Consider the following 19,386-nt stretch of genomic DNA (forward strand, 5'->3'; position numbering starts at 1 on the left):
ATGAGTTGAAATGGTTGGTGTAGCCATTTTTCAAATCGGTCGAGAAATGTTGAAATACTAACATTAAAAAATGGCCAATTCTTTTTGAATGTGAAAAATGTCCCGAAAAACCTGGAATACTGGGAAATATGGGAATTTTGTCAAGGGAAAGCCGGCAATTCACAAATAGACTGAACAGTTTGAAGTTAGAATGGTTTGAATCGAGTGAAAAATGTGGAACACGCCAAAATCTGTAGAAGAAGAAGAATAAATAGATTTACACAACTAATCGCCTAATGGTATTACTACACAATTGCAAATGCATTTGATTATATATTTTTATGTACAAATTAATGATTACCTTGCTTTGAAATCTTTAGTCAGGTTGACAAAAATACCTATAAGTATTCTTACTTAAAGACCTGTAAATATTCTTATTTAACAAAAACAATTTGGGGGAATATATGCTAATATAATATTTGTTCCAGGATTAGATAATATTAAAGTTAAAAGACATGCGATTGCATGTGGTATGTGCAATGTTTCTGTCAAAACTGAAAGAACAAATACATTTAGTAAGAAAGTGCTTCATTGATGCGCATTATATCCAGGCTTTCATGAGCCACATAAAATGGTGTGGTGGGCCAAATCTGACGCCTTAAGTTTGACACCGGTGAGTTAGGAATTTAGCAATAGATGAAGAGAGCTAAATGTCCTTTCCACTTTTTCAAGCACTCCTAAAGCTCATAAAAGTATTTAAATTTGTATATATCAGGACGCACCATTTGGGATGTCTCGAGGGGGCTCAGGCAAACAGAACACCCAGTAAAGGTAGGTCGCCAAGAGGCTGTTTCGCCCTTGCTGATCCCTGCTCAGCTCCTGGCTGTTATGGAGACTGTTGACAATGGACACCACTGACTCAAAGGCTATCTGGGCCAGGTTCGCTGGAAGACAACACACACATCTGCATGACATATTTATAAGACGCAAATATATTCAAGTTATGTAATCAGACCCTTCACCGAGACTCACCGGTCTGGCCAGCAATGACCATAGGCTGCATGATGAGGGTGAAAAGATTATCCATCACCAGGTGGAGAAAGAGGACCAGCGGCTCCAAGCTGGATGACGACAGAGAAATGATGCTGAGCTTCAGTTCATGCTCCAGCTTGTTCTCTGGGATTTTCTCCTCTCGGACACGTAGCGGGAACGTCGCGCTGCCCTCAAGAGCGTGACACAGGGTGAAGAAGCGCTCCAGATGGTTGTCCTAGTATGCACAACAAATACTGGGAATAAGGGACAGAGGCAGACAATGCCGTGTGTTCTTCTATAAATGAAAGCAAATGGTTTACCTTAATTCAGGAATGTACACAGTTTATTACTATTAGTTTATTAGGAATATTATTAGAATGTTATTAGCATTATTATTTGCTTCAACACAGTCCTAGCTCTCCTTCCTAACAGTAATATGATTTATATCTGGAACTGCAAAAGGCTACCAAATCAAGAGACATTACTGGCACCCTTCTGTCATGCAGTTACTGTGAATTTGAATGAGAATGACGTCATAAGATTAACGACACATTTTGCTTTTTCTTTGGCTTTTTTTTTTTAAACCAATGTTGGTGTCACTTGTTGACAAAGTTTAAGGCAGATTGTTGTTTTTCCTTGACTTCATTTTACACTTGCATGACATTTAAAGAATATAAATGACACAATGACACATTTTGTATTAGCACTGATTTTCTTGCAAAATCAATATGGATGCAGAGCCTTGTTTTATAATCATTATAACAACGTTTAGTTTTTGAGTATGTGTCTGTCCAAGTGGTGTCCTTGGTAGTCTAGTGGTTCACATAGCTGACTTTTATGTAAGCCAGGTTGCCAAGCAACAAGTGGCTAAACAAACCTGTCACCTCACCGGGATAAATACACACAGCAAATGTGTTGATTGCAAAAGTAGATATTGTATACAATAACATAAAATGTGGATGAAACCATTGCCTGTTAATTTTCTGAATAATTGGTCTTCAATTACATTTATCCAACGGCCTAATTTCTTTTTCTCAGCGGATAATATTAGGGCTTGTATGGTTAAAAATAAACTTTAAAAATGAATTTTACTAACAATTTTACAAATGTATTTTACCGTGGCTGAGAATTGTACCCTCATCCTCTTGTTCAGACAGTAAGGGTTATTTCCCATTAAGCTATCCAGGTAACTGAAAATGTGTCTCCTGCATTAAGGCCTTATTCCCACATGTATGTCACTGAAACTTTGCGGATTTCGGGTGTGCAGCATGGTCCCACAAAACTTATGTCTGTCACTGCGCGCCTTTATTAAAGATGCTCTCCTGGGGTGGAGCTAGCCTTAAATCTGGGCTTCTCTGTCAAATTTGGTCTTATGCGTATTCTCCCATCGACTTAAAGGGGATTTTTCTCTATATTCAAAACACTTCCTTGTGGTATACATAACATGGAATGGTGGTTCTTTGTTCACAATTTTGCATAGACTATGTTTTATAGACAGTAAACAGAATCCGCCATTTTGTGGGCGGTCTTATTCACGTGGCTCCACTTCAACTACGTCTTCTCCCCGTCAGCCATGTTGTAGTTTTTAGCGCTTCCATGTCGAGTCTACTGACGGGTATAACTTAAGAGTCTTAAACTCGTTACTAGAACGGCTGGCACGGCTGCTCTACCAACAGAGCCACACCGCTCGAACCCAGGAACATCGTATTGTGAGACACACGCACTATCCCCAGGGCCACCGTGCTGCTACACCAGAAAATGCTAAATACATTTCTAGGTAAATATCAAATACATTTTGATCGCATAGAACCCCTGGATATCCTGGTAGGAACAGACATTCAATGCAACAATCCACTCCTACCTAACAATCATATGACTATTTACTGGAACATACATATTTAATGTATGATGTAGTGTCTTATCAATTAATTCCACAGATTTTTTTTACAGTTAAAAAGTACAAAAGTAAACATGGTCAAACACGGAGCTGTCAAAGCCCTTCGACTCGTCACGGCTTCACAAACATTTGTACTAAAATAATTCTTAAAAGGGCTGTTTGCAACATTTACACAGATGCCTCAATGGCGCTAACTTTCCAATGTATTCTAAGCACTACATCCTGCCTTCTTACGTTTTTTGGGATGCAATGACGTTACTACGTACGTATGGAACACATGCACCCATATTAGCTTTGGGTGTTGTTTGCAAATGAAAGCAATTTGGATAGTTAACAATATGATACGGCGCACGCGCAGTCCGCTTTTCCCTCTTCTGCGGGAGCACCTAGAACAGGGGTCACCAACCTTTTTGAAACCAAGAGCTACTTCTTGGGTACTGATTACTGCGAAGGGCTACCAGTTTGATACACACTTAAATAAATTGCCAGAAATAGCCAATGTGCTCAATTTACCTTTAATAAATAAATCTATATATATTAAATAAATGGGTATTTCTGTCTGTCATTCCGCCGTACATTTTTCTGCCTTTTACGGAAGGTTTTTTGTAGAGAATAAATGATGAAAAAAACACTTTATTGAACGGTTTAAGAGGAGAAAACACGAAAAAAATGAAAATAAAATTTTGAAACATAGTTTATCTTCAATTTTGACTCTCTAAATTCAAAATTCAACCGAAAAAAAAAATGAATAAAAAAACTAGCTAATTCGAATCTTTTTGAAAAAAAAAAAAAAAAAAATTTATGGAACATCATTAGTAATTTTTCCTGATTAAGATTAATTTTAGATTTTTGATGACATGTTTTAAATAGGTTAAAATCCAATCTGCACTTTTTTATAATATATAACAAATTGGACCAAGCTATACTGTATTTCTAACAAAGAGAAATCATTATTTCTTCTAGATTTTCCAGAACAATTTTTTTTGAAAGAAATTCAAAAGACTTTGAAATATGATTTAAAATTGATTCTACAGATTTTCTAGATTTGCCAGAATAATTTTTGGGAATTTTAATCATAATAAGTTTGAAGAAATGTTTCACAAATATTCTTCGTCGAAAAAACAGCAGCTAAAATGAAAAATTAAATTAAAATGTATTTATTAACAATAAAAAAAAATACTTGAACATTGATTTAAATTGTCAGGAAAGAAGAGGAAGGAATTCAAAATGTAAAAAGGTACGGTATATGTGTTTAAAAATCCTAAAATCATTTTTAAGGTTGTATTTTTTCTCTTAGTCTTTCTGAAAGTTATAAGAAGCAAAGTAAAAAAATAAATGAATTTATTTAAACAAGTAAAGACCAAGTCTTTAAAATATTTTCATATTCTATTTGAGTTTTGTCACTCTTAGAAATAAAAATGTCGAGCAAAGCGAGACAAGCTTGCTAGTAAATAAATAAAATTTAAAAAATAGAGGCAGCTCACTGGTAAGTGCTGCTGTTTGAGCTATTTTTAGAACAGGCCAGCGGGCGACTCATCTGGTCCTTACGGGCTACCTGGTGCCCGCAGACACCGCGTTGGTGACCCCTGACCTAGAAGCTCTACTCAGTGCGCTGTTAGACACGCCCCCGCACGCGCTGCGCAGACCGCCCCCGTGCGCCGCCACAGCCGAAGGCAATCTGCAATTGACACACCTAGGACAAATGAGAGGCGACAGGATAAAGAGCCTCGCCGCTGACTTCTCCTCGTCGGAACGTAGCCCTGTGTACAGTAAGTTTTGCGATTCTGACTTCCCTCCTGCTCTCTCTCGCATGCTTGTGTCCCTTGTGCATTGTCCTGATTTCCTTGTTGTCTCTTGTTCCCAACAGTCCTTCGTGTCTCAGCTTTTGCCGTGCGCTTCTGCTGCTGCTCTTCCCCCTGGACCTTGATTGCAGTCCCCGATCCTCGACCCCATGCTTGGACTTCTGGACGCCCCTCTCCTGCCCCACGACCCTGCTCGGACCACGGACCTCATTGCTTCTCCCCCTCTGGACTTGATCGCTGCCACATCCAACACACATGCCAACAAACCCTCTGGTATTTACATACGGTTAATTTCCACACATAGTATTCCATTCACACATAGTAGCATACACACCCCACGTAATCATCAAGTGCTCAATAAAACCCGTTGAGCTTGATCCTCTGTTGTCATGCCGTCTCCTTCCCCCTTGTCGATACATAACACAATAGCTGTCATTGAATGTGTATTCAAAGTTAAAATCCCAATGATGGTCACACACACACTAGGTGTGGTGAAATTATCCTCTGCATTTGACCCATCCACATGTTCACCCTTGTGAGGTGAGGGGAGCAGTGAGCAGCCGTGGTGGCCGCGTTCGGGAATTATTATGGTGATTTAACCCCCAAGTCCAACCCTTAAAGCTGAGTGCCAAGCAAAGGGGCAATTTGTCCTGTTTTATAGTCTTTGGTATGACTCGGCCGGGGTTTAGACTCACGACCTTCCAGTCTCAGGGCGGGCCCTCTAACCACAAGGCTATTGAGCAGGACATAACTGCAAACTGCAGTTATGTCCTGCTCTATTGGACTGTTTCAGTGTGTGGGCATGCGCTCCCTGCATGTGCGTGTGGACGAAGCAGGGTGAGTGACTGCAAGGAAGACCAATTATTTTATTTTAATAAATAAACATATTAATTGTAAAACAAATGTGGGCTGTTAAACCATTAATGGTAACATAAGCTGGCCAATGGTCTTTTTGTCATGTTTTTTGCTTAGAAAAATATAGCCCCCTCTAACATCACAAACAATCAGGGTGGTTATAATAACGAGTGAAACAAAGTTTAATCTAAAGATTATCGTTCAAATTCAGCCAGGAAGAAGATGTTGTAGCATTTATACACACACTACATCGCCATGGCAACACACGTTCATGTTACAAGCAATTTCAAATTTTAAGTGTTCTTTAAATGGATTTCAAAGACATTCACGATCACGTAAAACTCCACTATTTTCACACAACCAAAAAAAGAGGCACGTTCATTCACGACTTAAAGCACTTTTTCCTGATTTACGTGGTTCCTAATAAACACCTTCAAGTTACCTGTGTGTGCACAGAGGACACAGCCTGAACCTCCAGATTGAACAGTCCTTTGTGATTTTCCATCCACTTGACCGGCGGCGTTTGAGAAGGAAGTTTCTGCACAACAAATAATCGCACAAAATAAACTATAAAATGTGGGCATTCAGGAGCCTGTAACATTATGTTCAATGGAATAATTACATACCTCAGCAGTGTGCAGTGAGTAATTAGGAGGTAGTCGATCCAACACTATGGGCAGACAGAACTGACCCGTGTTCAGTCTGTCATTAATCCATACGGGCAGCCACTGGATAAGCAAAAGGCAACATTGTATCTTACAGAACATTAATGTGTGCAAACATAAAAGGCTTACGGAGTAGCCGATGAGTGTTTCACAGCTGTTGCTCTGGTTCTGTTTCTGCTGGCAACTAATGTGGTAAAAGGTGAAGAGCAGGTGGTGTCGCTCTGTCAAGCAGGCGGGAAGAGCCAGCTTCACCTCCTCATAGAAATCTGGGGATCTGATGAAGAACAAAAAAACAGAAGACAGGAAAATCAGTCTGGGGACACCTTTATTCAATCTGCTTAGATGACTTATGCATGAAATTCCATGCATATTGAAAAACAATGTACTTGCTTGTTATGATAGGTAACAGAGGTGTAAACTTCTGGAACAAATTCCGGTCCACTAGATTTGCCAAAAATGATCTGTGGGAAAAAAAAAAAAAACATTTCATTCATATCGGTTAGATTTAAATCAGTGCATGTTTTTCTTGTCACTAATAATGGGTGCAACAAACCCATTTGAGCAATTATTTTATTATGTATGTTAGAACATTTAGTAATGTTCAGTATAATAGAAGGTATATACGGACTACTCTGAAATATGTCCACATCCCTTGAGAAAATATAGCGTCATTGAAATGGTTTGGGTGTACTCACTTTGGTAAGATACTGTATTAATACAACACAGTAGCATAAACAATTGAAATAGGCAGGGTGGAATACAATGTGGCCATCTATAGCGCCTCACAAAATTATTAACCACCTTTTAACATTTCCATATTTTGTCACACTACAACCACAAACAAATATATTTTAGTGAAATTGTATGTGAAAAACAAACACAAAATGGTATACAATTTTGAAGTTGAAAGAAAATTATACATGATTCAAAAATTTGAGAAGTGCAGTGTGCAAAGGTATTCAGTCCCCTTTCCACTGGGTGCAACCAATTGATGTCAGAAGTTGCCCGATTACTGCCAATGACTGCCAATGACTAAATACTATCAAACTGTGTTTAATCAGATTTCAATACAAATACAGCAGCTCTGTGACAGCCTCAGAGGTTGGATAAGAGAATATTGGGGAACCAACAGCATCATCAAACAGCTTTTGTCCACAGAAGCTTACAGACCCAACAAGGAGAGTACTGATCAGTGATGCAACCAAGAGGCCTATGGTGACTCTGGACCAACTTAAGAAATCCACAGCTCAGGTGGAGGAATGCGTCCACAGGACAACTATTAGTCATGCACTGCACAATTGTGGTCTTTATGAAAGAGTGGCAAGAAGAAAACCATTGTTCAAAGAAATCCAAAAGTGTGCCAAAAGCCATGTCGGGGACACAGCAAACATGTGGAAGAATGCACTTTGGTCAGACGAGACCAAAATTTTACTTTTTAGCAGAAATGCAAAACACTATGTGTGGCAGAGAACGAACAGTCTGCACACACCATCCCCACTGTCAAATTTTGGTGGTGGTAGCATCACGGTCTGGGGTGCTTCTCTTCAGCACGGACAAGCTAGAACTAGCCAGCACCAGGCTGGATAATCCCTGCACACATAGCAATTCTCTCAGAATAATACACAAGTCACACAATGTCTTTTCTGTTGTGACTGTGTCAGTTGGACATGCATTCTACTGAGGTGGCAAATTATGATGCGTTCAGTTTATCGCAGCACCAAACAAACAATCTGAAAATTCCTAGATATGGTCGAAATTATTTAAAGTGCACTACGCATAATAAACGCAACATTATTAATATACCTACTACGGATAATTTCAACAACAAAAAAATAAATAAATGGATGGATGGATGGATGGATGGAGCACACGCACGCACGCAACACACACACACAAACACACACACACGCGCACGCACGCACACACACACACAACAATGCGGAGGTATCATAAGATTTAACATACAAGCTATTAATTAGCCGACATTTTAAGAACTAATCAAATATATAGAATTCTACACATTGAGTCTATTGGACTGCGATGAAGTGGCAACTTGTCCAGGGTGTACACCGCCTTCCGCCCGGTTGTAGCTGACTTAGGCACAAGCCCCCCCCGACCCCAAAGGGAATAAGCGGTAGAAAATGGATGGATGGAGTCTATTAGTCCTAAAACTGCCAAGAGTTAATCGATCGTCAATATACCAGTGTGCAGATTTTTAATCATCACAAAATGCTTTTCTTTTTGAGGAAGTTGGATTTGGTGTTTTGTTGTTTGTTCTCATTGCTGCTATTTTAACTATTTTTAATACATAAACACGGTTAATTGTTTTTTTTAGGACTTTGCCTTTCCTTTTTTTTTTTTCTTTTTTTTTAATGGACAACATTTTATTAGTCATTTTAAGTTTTGTAACAACTGAATGAGCAGCACAGTTACATCATAAATTAATATTTATGAATGAATTAGGCATCTTTGTTGCTAGTAAGCACATGTCTAAAATAACTTAAGCAGCATTTAATAATGGATGGAAAATTTTGAGCAATTTAATATGTGTACGCTTTATTGTCCGATTAGTCGACTAATCGTTAGGATAATCATTGACTAATCGACTATCAAATAATCATAAGTTGCAGCGCTAGTAGAGACATATCCTAAAATGCTTGCATCTGTAATTGCAGCAAAAAGTGGTTCCTCAAGGTATTGACTCAAAGTGGCTGAATACCTTTGTACAATACCCTTTTCCCTTAATTCTTTGTAAAAAAACAAATATGATATCATTTTCTTTTAACTTCACATTTGCATAATACCTTGTGTTGGTCTTTTACATTATATTACAATAAAATATATTTATGTTTGTGGTTGTGATGTGATGTGGGGCTTCACGGTGGAAGAGGGGTTAGTGCGTCTGCCTCACAATACGAAGGTCCCGGACTCGGGATCTCTCTGTGTGGAGTTTGCATGTCCTCCCCGTGACTGCGTGGGTTCCCTCCAGGTACTCCGGCTTACTCCCACCGCCAAAGACATGCACCTGAGGATAGGTTGATTGGCAACACTAAATTGGCCCTAGTGTTTGAATGTGAGTGTGAATGTTGTCTGTCTATCTGTGTTGGCCTTGCGATGAGTTGGCGACTTGTCTAGGGTGTACCCCGCCTTCCGCCCGTGTGTAGCTGAGATAGGCACCAGCGACCCCTGGGACCCCAAAGGGAATAAGCGGTAGAAAATGGATGTATGGATGGATGGTTGTAATGTGACAAAATATAGAAAAGTTCAAGGGGGGGTGATTACTTCTGCAAGGCGCTGTACTGTACCATGTTTTTCTAGTTTACTCCTTGTATACTTTCCTTTTTAATTCAGTGCTATTTATAAGTTTTGAACTACACTATATAACATAAATTACGCATTTTATTATGATGTTCTATTATCATTTCTAATACTGGTATTCATAATGCAGCTGCAGTACTCACAGGAAGAGCGCTGTTGGGGTCTTCCCCGCTCATGAACTGCATTTTTATGGTGATGTTCCTTGCCGACGTGAGCCTGTTGACAAAGTTCAGCCTCTGAGGGTAAATATACAGAAGGTTCCTGTAGATGAAAAAGAGTTGGGGTGGGGGCAGAAAATGTACATATAATTTCTGCTTACAACACTAGATGGCAGCATCATTGTGTGAATAAGGTGAAGACTTGGCAACACTTTATTTTACCTAATTAACTTTACCATGTATGCAAAATATTAGAAATAGCTGTCAATATTATGCAGTACAGTTCTACACAACTCCAACTATATAAATAAACATAATTACATTGATACCTTTATGATTTACTGAACTCAATACTAAGCATGAATATTTCTTTAAAGGTTGAATTGCGGAAATTGACCTTATTTTACTGTAAAAGTGTCCCTAATATTGTGGTTGGTGCAAGAAATTCTCTAAAAAGATCAATGAAGTGAGCACTCTTGAGCAGGGCCGTAACCAGGATTTGACAAATACTGAGGTCAAAAACTGGTGGTCCAAGAGGAGCTATAAAAAGCTAAAATCATGGGTATCCCTGCACCATATGAAAAATATTACCTTGAGCAACACTATGAACAAACCACTTTTTTAATTACTATGCTGAAATTTTGCGTATTAAATATTTTTAACATAATCAAATATACATTTTTTTAAAAATGTGTCTTCATATTCTAATCATTAACAGAGCATAATATAGTCAGGAATACGTTTGTGGTAATATTTCATAATAAGAGCCTTGTCATTTTAATAATTTACATTTGACATGCGCTTCTTTGCCCAAAACGGGGCCCCCAATGGACAACCAAGCCCTACACACAGCGCATGTTTTGCATTTAGGGCGCGGAGACATCTGACTGACATGACAACAGCATTGTACCAACAGCGTTTCACATCAATTTCATTCAGGTGACAACAACATTAGTGATGTCAGTATACTTTAATGTTATGTTGACAGCAAATTTCGGATCGGATAATGTTCAAGGTAGGACTGGGCGATATATTGATATACTTGATATATCGCGGGTTTGTCTCTGTGCGATATAGAAAATTACTATATCGTGATATTCGAGTATATGTTCTCACACAGTTGCTTTTACTACATGCGTTTCCCACTCTTTCTTGTCTCTCCTTCTCACAGAGACATTAAAAGCAAGCGCACCTCCTTACATACGTCACGCGTGCAACGTCACACACCCTCCCCGAGCAGAGAGGTAGCCACATGGGTAACGTTAGCTGTGATGCTAATGGTGCATTGCGAGTGGTAATACAAGAGAGAGAAGGTGCGAATCTGTTCACAAATGGAGGAAGAATTAATTCCCAAGAAAAACAGCACGGGGTCCATCGTTTGGCGGTGGTTTGGCTTCAAGCGGGACTATGTTGAACAGTTATGCGGCAAAAGCGTTGCTGCAAAAAAGTAGCAGCACTGCTAACTTATAGCATCATTTGAAAAGTCACCCGCTAGAGAATGAAGAGTGCTTGAAACTCTGCATGTCAACATCTCCGTTCGGTGCCACACCCACAAAATGCAGAAGCAACAATTTCCAGATCAACACCGTATGAAAAATAAATCAACAACAGAAGGAGATAACGTTCGCAGGAATCTACCACAGAACGAAGGACATATACTATTTGAGTTCCTGTTATGCAGCTCATTTTTATTTGACAGTTTTTGAAAAATCTTGTGTGACATCATGCACAAAAGTGCACATTATTTGTTTTAAACTATTGTAGTGGCGTTCTGTACAAAAAGTGCACTTTAATTTAGTGCTGTTTTGATATGTCATCTAAGTGACATCATGCACAAAAGTGCACTGATAGCTTGTTTTAAAATGTCTCTGACAATCTTGCACTTTCTGTTTTGGAAATGACATAAATGTTTGTGCCACTGCTTAATAACTGTTTAATAAATACAGTTTTGGTCCAATGACTTAGTTGTGATTTCCCTCTCTGCATGGAAGTTTAATTTGAGCATATATTAACGCAGTACGAGCAAGAATGTTTTAATGTAGACACATAGAATCATCCTACCAGTGTGATTATATGCATCAAGTGTTCATTCAAGGCTAAGGCAAAATATCGCGATATATATCGTGTATCGTGACATGGCCCACAAATATCGAGATATTAATAAAAGGCCATATCGCCAGCCCTGGTTCAAGGTAAAAATAGACATAATTGCACTAAGCTGTCTGGACTTGTAGTGGGCTGTGCATGACTAAAGATTGTATATTGAGAGAGGATGATCTACCGCGTGGTGATGTACAGCGCACATGATGTCCTACACAAAGTACATTTGCAGTCAGTCATATCATCCTCTTTTTGTCACTTAAAAAATACAGAGGACATGACCCCGGTGTCTCAAATGGTAGTTACAGCCATGCTCTTGAGCAATAAGTACACAGTATGACTCGTCTTGTTGCCTGCGGCTTGTTGGAAGAATAAATGGTTTCTGTTTGGGCAAGCCTGTTTTCACCTCAGGCCATTTGTTTTCTTCCAACACCATGTTTGCATTTCCTAAGGCCAATTTGAAAGTGTTACACAAGAACACTGCAGCACAGTTGTGCATTTTCTTTTTTTTTTTGTTAAAGTGTTCATAAGTGTAGCTGCGGCTCACCTGTAAATGGTATGGGGGACATAAACCTCACTGGAGGGGAACTCCAGCACTTCTTTGACGTGGCGGATGTTCTTCTCAGCTACAGGTATGAGTGGGATGAGCTCAGTGGACAAACAGGCCTGAGGTAAGTCATGGAGCGGAGACATGTCCAGCTTTATGGAACCTGAAGACATGAAACATGTTTAAAAGGTACCCGATTATATACATGTACCTAATTCCCTTTCTAGTTCTAACAGTAATATACTGTATGTCCCTAAAGCTTGTTCATGAGCACCAAACATAGAAGATATGCTATAGACTAGATTACTCCACTTTGGACTGAAGAGGTACTTAAATTGTCACTTCCATGTAGGCATTGCCACACATCTTAAAATAAAATCTGGAGCTCTGCGAATCAAGTAAGTTAATTTTTTTTTTTCTTCAGCTAGAGCATGATTGATGAAGGAGCATGATTTTGCTGTTAAATTGTGAGTAAATGTCAGCAGCACATAGCTATGCTAGCGTTTGTGTCATCATGTCCCACTCCTTAATGCAGGCCTGGGCAATTATTTTGTCTCAGGGGCCAAATTTTGAGAAAAAAATATGTTTGGGGGCCGGTATATCGATTTTTAGGAACACTAATACAAAACCTCGCAATAATTTCTGATTGAATGCCAAAAACGTTATGACAAACCGCCTTAAAAAGGTAATGGAATTTTAATTTTTTTTATGAACGATAAAACACTGAATATTGACAACATATGAATGTCACACCCTTTCGATCGAAATATTTTACAATCAAGCGAAACGCAACAAAAATGCAACAAACAGTGAAAAACAAATGTGAAGGGTACAAAATAAACCCACCTAAAATCTGATATTTGCTGAATATCCCCCAGGGATCAATAAAGTACTTTCTATTCTATTCTATATATCACTAAGCTTTAGAACTTTGTTATTAAAATCTCCTTCTGTGTCTGTGGAAAAGCATCCCGCCCACACTGCTTGGTGCCTCATCTATACTGCTGTGACGTAGATTACCATAGTAACTAGTTAGATTAACGTAGTAACCAATTAGATGACCATAGTAACTAATTAGATGACCATATTAACTAATTAGATGACCATAGTAAATAGTATATCATCCATAAGCGCATATTCCAACCATTTAAATATTTTGTATAGTTCAAGACTTACGGTGATTAGAAAACATCGCTCCACATCATAATGGCAGCTACACTTTCCATCTTAAAGATCTAAAAAAAAATGATTTGGGAATGTCCGGCGGGCCAGATTGAAAAACTCAACGGGCCGAATGTGGCCCCCGCAATTTGCCCAGGTCTGCCCTAATGTAACATTGTTGTATGTGGTATCTGGCATCATGTGGGCCTACCGAGGATGTCGTGGTGGTTTGTGCAGCCCTTTGAGACACTAGTGATTTAGGGCTATATAAGTAAAGATTGATTGATTGATTGATGTATTATTCAGATCATTATTGTTAAAGCTACATGGCAAGTTCCCAGAGGGGATTACTAAAAGTATGTTTTGTCTAATTCCACCTAAACTCTGGCCAACACACTTCCAATACACTATTATAGGGCCTGAAAAGGCCTATTTGGTAATATAAATGTGACAAGAGGGGACCTGATATAGTCTTGATTCGTCTCTGTGGAGTGGACGTTTTCTTAATCTCAGACAGGAATTTGAGCAAGTCCTCATCACTCAAACGATCTCCTTCCTAAAAATTTAACAAAATAAGAAGTTAAAGCAATCATATGTGTAATACATTATTGGAAAACATTGTAAATGATTTGCCGTGCTTGTTATGTTAAGTATCAGGCAATTTGTGACATCATAGATGATTCCTGTTAGCGTTTACCCATACTGTAGATGTATGGTCAAAGGAAACAACAATGTACTCCACAGGGCATTTTCCGATTTCATGTGACAGAATACTCTTGTCAAAAGATGTGATTCAACTGAGCATCAGTTAAAACAACAATTTTCATGCCTAAATGTATTTCAGTTTTAGGAGTTAAATGGTGGAACAAGCTCATGAGCTGAAGACATGTAGTTATTTTTCATAATTGAAAATTATAAAATATAGTAACAATTACTTTCATCCCATTGATCTTTTTTTTAATATTGATGTTCCAGGCAATCTAATTTTCAGTGAATGTATGGGTTAGGTAAATATAAGCTTTGGCTTCAGCCTGTTCCTTTTTCAGTCGTTCTTTTTCTTTCCTTTTCTTTATGTGTGTAAATGTGTATGATTGTTAAATATTTATAATCTGAACTGTTAAACTGGTCACACAAAATAGTTGATGGTTGATTATATGACAGAAATAAACTTATTTCATTCATTCATTCAAGGTTATAAAACAAATATTTTTGCTTTTTTATGTACACACATTCACCATGTAGACACAAATATAGTGATTCCTCCTTTGGAGCAATAATAGCCTCCACTTCCACTTTCTAGAAGATTTTAGTGTGCGCCAGTGGGAGTATTCAAGTTTTTTGTAATACTTCTATCCAACAACAACAAAAAAACACGGAACCACACAAGGTTAAATAGCTTGAATTGTTTATAAAAGTGGCGGCACTCCAAAACTGATATCATGTCATGGCTGAGTGGGATGTAGCAATGTGACTGATGGAAAGCATGTGGGAGATTTTAGTCTAAAGTATTCATCCTAAGCATGACCAAAGCTGTGTTTAAAGTCCAACCTGTTTAAAGATGGTGCTGATGGTAATGGTGGCCGGTTTGAAGGCAGAAATGTTACATAGCTGCTCGTCGACGATGTTGAAGCGTTCCGAGTTCCTCCGTGGCAACTGGGCTTTACGGTCCATGCTGCTGGATTTCCCTGAAGAAAAACAGCAAGTGTAGGTCATGAGACAAAGAAAAGCAAAAGGGAGTATTTTCTTTTATCAAAGTGCACACCTTTTATGCTTTCAGAGTCGGTGACATCGCGGTCAATGGCGGCTGTGGAGATGACCTCCATGATGTTTACAGTTGCCCAGGCGAAGGGCATGCGGTAGCGGCCTAGCCTCTGGCAGAAGGCCTCCGCCTGGCCTCGCAGTTTCTCCAGCTTGTCCTTGTTCTGGAGAACCAGAAGTTGGAATTCTTCAAAGATTGCATTCCCAAAATTCCCATCATATACTGCACTTATTTGCCTTTACTGTGGACTGCGCTGCATCGTACTGATTGGACATCCTCTTTTTTGGATGAAGTAAAATGACAATAAATACAATTATCAGGAAAAGCTCTCAGTACGATGGAGTTCAGTCCAATAAAAATACAAGGGCACCTCAGTTTCTGTTAATAATCTGTTCCAAAAGATGCAATGAGGACCAAATTTTATGAACCATATTAATGTTTCTCATAAGAAGTGTACTTAACCCACAATAATTGTACTTTCCATTGTACTCAATGATAAAAAAGGTACTTTAAAACAGTGATGCACTGAGACTGTAGTATATGAAGGGCAAAGTGGCCACTGTAATCCATTCCAGACACAACAAAAATATTAACATGAAACACATTCTTTAAAGAGTATTTGTAGTATTACATGCACAAAACAAGGTGAAATACAAATAAATAATGGGACATGGAATGGAAAAATGAATACTACCACATGAAAGCCACTTTTGTATTGTTCTTTGTTGAATTAAATAATGTTTCTCACCTTCGTTATCAGAGTGCTGGTTCTCACAACTTTATTTTGCCCCATCGAGACTTATTTTGTAGTTGAGACTGAGTTACGAACGCGTGAGATTCTTTACTTGTTAACTTGCCGCAGATTGATACAGGGGCAGGGACGAAATAAGAAAACCAGGTCAAACTTTTCATTGAAAACCAAATCATACAAAAAGCGGTGCATACGAAAATTGTTTTGATATTGTTGAGGCTGGTCAGTATAAAGTTCAAGTTTAAGTGCCAGTGATTGTCACACAAACACTATGGGGCAGCATAACCTTAGGGTTGCAGGTTCGCTTCCCACCTATTGACATCCAAATCGCTGCCGTTGTGTCCTTGGGCAGGACACTTCACCCTTGTCCCCGGTGCCGCTCACACTGGTGAATGAATGATGAATGAATGATTGGTGGTGGTCGGAGGGGCCGTAGGCGCAAACTGGCAGCCACACTTCCGTCAGTCTACCCCAGGGCAGCTGTGGCTACTGATGTAGCTTACCACCACCAGGTGTGAATTAATGATGGGTTCCCACTTCACTGTGAGCGCTTTGAGTATCTAACAATAGAAAAGCGCGATATAAATCTAATCCATTAATATTATATTATTATTATTACTAGGTGCGGTGAAATTATCCTCTGCACTTGACCCATCCCCACAGGGGAGCAGTGAGCAGCAGCGGTGGCCGCGCCCGGGAATCATTTTGTTAAAGTTAAAGTACCAATGATTGTCACACACACACTAGGTGTGGCGAAATTATTCTCTGCATTTGACCCATCACCCTTGATCTCCCTATGGGAGGTGAGGGGAACAGTGAGCAGCAGCAGTGGCCGCACCCGGGAATCATTTGGTTAAAGTTAAAGTTAATGTATCAATGATTGTCACACACACACACTAGGTGTGGCAAAATTATTCTTTGCATTTGACCCATCAGCCTTGATCACCCCCTGGTAGGTGAGGGGAGCAGTGAGCAGAAGCGGTGGCCGCGCTGGGGAATCATTTTTGGTTATTTAACCCCCAATTCCAAACCTCGATGTTGAGTGCCAAGCAGGAAGGTAATGGGTCTCGTTATTATAGTCTTTGGTATGACTCGGCCAGGGATTGAACTCATGACCTACCGATCTCAGGGCGGACACTCTAACCACAAGGTCACCGTACACACTAACAGCATACAGTATAGCATTTATATACTCATTTTCAGGATTACCTTTGAAGAGTCACAATCCTTCATCGTCACGTATGGCTCCGCACAGTCACTGATTTCGCCTTGCTGGAGGACTTTTTCAATCTGGACCAAAGACAGAAAGTAAATTCATCCACTACTTGAGTGCTGGAGTGAATATACATTAAACATTTACTCTACAAAGAATTGCTGCTGCAGCAAATTTCAACAAAATTCCATTCTACTGTACCTTGATGACAAGATAAATGTCTGGGGAAGGATAAGTGATGGAAAAGATGGCCGACCTGGCCAGCGAGGAGGGATCCACATGAGGAGTGTGTGATCTCAGGAGGTTTTTAAACTGCTCTGAGTTTAGGTCACAGTAGAAGTTCTCTGATATCTGAAAAAAAGAGGATAGAGTATCTCAGTAATAACATACTTTAAGGAATTAACTTTTTTTAATGTTGCCCGTCATCTATATTCCACATGTGAGACAAGGTCACACGTTTTACCCTCTTCAGTGCACTCTCACACGATGTGGCTAACAATGCCGGTAATGGGGCTTCTCCTATTCTGCCTATAAAAAGTATAGTTTTGCTTTTCACTTGTGAAGAGTCTAAACTGATGTTCAATAGGAATTCCTATTTTAAACTTAAATTAAAATGTTGCCAAATATACAATCTGCATCAGATCCGGTTTGCCAATAATGCTTCTGATGTCAGAATCAATCAATCAATGTTTATTTATATAGCCCTAAATCACAAGTGTCTCAAAGGGCTGCACAAACCACTACGACATCCCTGGAACCCACATAAGGGCAAGGAAAACTCACACCCAGTGGGCAAGGAGAACTCACACCCAGTGGGCTGTCGGTGACAATGATGACTATGAGAACCATGGAGAGGACCACCTAGTGGACCCCACTAGGGGACCGAAAGCAATGGATGTGAGCGGGTTCAACATGATACTGTGAAAGTTCAATCCATAGTGGATCCAACACAGCCACGAGAGTTCAGTTCAAAGCGGATCCAAGACAGCGGCGAGAGTCCCGTCCACAGGAAACCATCCCAAGCGGAGTCGGATCAGCAGCGTAGACATGTGGACATTTAGGTGACAGCTGATCCGCCAGAATATGATTAAAATTTTTAAGGATACAAAAATATTTTTAGAGTTTTAGTAGTCGTATCAGATTTTTTTTTATCAGTTGCTATTGAACATTTTTTAACACATAGTAATAGTAATGAATAATAAATAAATAAGGTATTAATTAGTAATATATATATGTGTGTGTGTGTGTATAAAATACACACACACACACACATATATGTATGTATACACACCATCCCTCAATCAACTTTCTATACATTCACTGTACAAACATCCATATACACATTCTGTAAATATACAAGTACATATACATACATACCCTCATGCACATAATCATGTTTCATCAAACATATATTAATGTTTTTGCTCTAGGGGAAACTGGGTAACACATGGCACACTGACAAAGCTTGTTGCTTCGCTTTCTTCCCCTCAATGTTATGCATTCTTTTGTATCTCTAGTTATCATTACGTATATGTATTATTGGATTTGAACAACTGTACTCTTGATAATAAAGGTAAATTATTCAAATTATTTATTATCAATAGCACTATTTCTATTGGTATTTGCAATGCTCCATTTGTAGTGTAATACTTTTCATTGTCATTTCTATATTATTATTTATTTCGCTAACTGCTTCTTTGCTATCACTTGTACTATCATATTTGTACATATCATATTTGCCTTCCGCCCGATTGTAGCTGAGATAGGCGCCAGCGCCCCCCGCGACCCCGAAAGGGAATAAGCGGTAGAAAATGGATGGATGGATATTTGCTGATGTTGCTCTATTGTTGTTGTTGTTGTGTTTGCTGTTGTTGATTTTGTCTCTGTCTTATTCACCTCTTGCCCCCATAATTTCCCTCCGTCTTCCTTTTTTTCTCATTCTATCCCCTCCTGCTACGGCCAAGCTGCACCAAATGATAATATAAATACATTTAATAAAGTCAAATACAAATAAGGCAACAAGAGAAGTATCCTACACCTCTCTTTTGTAAAGTAAATCTGAACAGCTAATATGGGCATCTACATCAACTTAATAATTTGCCTGAGAAGCTGGACAGGACAAAAAAAAAAAAACATTTTCTACCGCTTG

General features: G+C 39.1%; 1 protein-coding gene across 4 annotated transcripts in view; it reads right to left on the reverse strand.

Moving 5' to 3' along the window:
* Positions 1-19,386, reverse strand: part of dock8 (dedicator of cytokinesis 8) — a 164,688-nt gene that overhangs the window by 90,487 nt on the left and 54,815 nt on the right. For all 4 annotated transcript variants that reach the window (XM_061900626.1, XM_061900617.1, XM_061900634.1 and 1 more), the window contains 13 exons: positions 17,439-17,588; positions 17,234-17,314; positions 15,277-15,436; positions 15,063-15,199; positions 13,977-14,070; positions 12,354-12,516; positions 9,692-9,809; positions 6,621-6,691; positions 6,360-6,504; positions 6,192-6,293; positions 6,008-6,103; positions 1,012-1,246; positions 762-923 (listed from right to left, as the gene is read on the reverse strand). In XM_061900626.1, the coding sequence (XP_061756610.1) occupies positions 762-923; positions 1,012-1,246; positions 6,008-6,103; positions 6,192-6,293; positions 6,360-6,504; positions 6,621-6,691; positions 9,692-9,809; positions 12,354-12,516; positions 13,977-14,070; positions 15,063-15,199; positions 15,277-15,436; positions 17,234-17,314; positions 17,439-17,588 (1,714 nt within the window). The remainder of the gene's footprint in view (positions 1-761; positions 924-1,011; positions 1,247-6,007; positions 6,104-6,191; positions 6,294-6,359; positions 6,505-6,620; positions 6,692-9,691; positions 9,810-12,353; positions 12,517-13,976; positions 14,071-15,062; positions 15,200-15,276; positions 15,437-17,233; positions 17,315-17,438; positions 17,589-19,386) is intronic.

The sequence above is a fragment of the Nerophis ophidion genome, linkage group LG01 (genome assembly GCF_033978795.1).
Source record: "Nerophis ophidion isolate RoL-2023_Sa linkage group LG01, RoL_Noph_v1.0, whole genome shotgun sequence".
Lineage (NCBI taxonomy): Eukaryota > Metazoa > Chordata > Actinopteri > Syngnathiformes > Syngnathidae > Nerophis > Nerophis ophidion.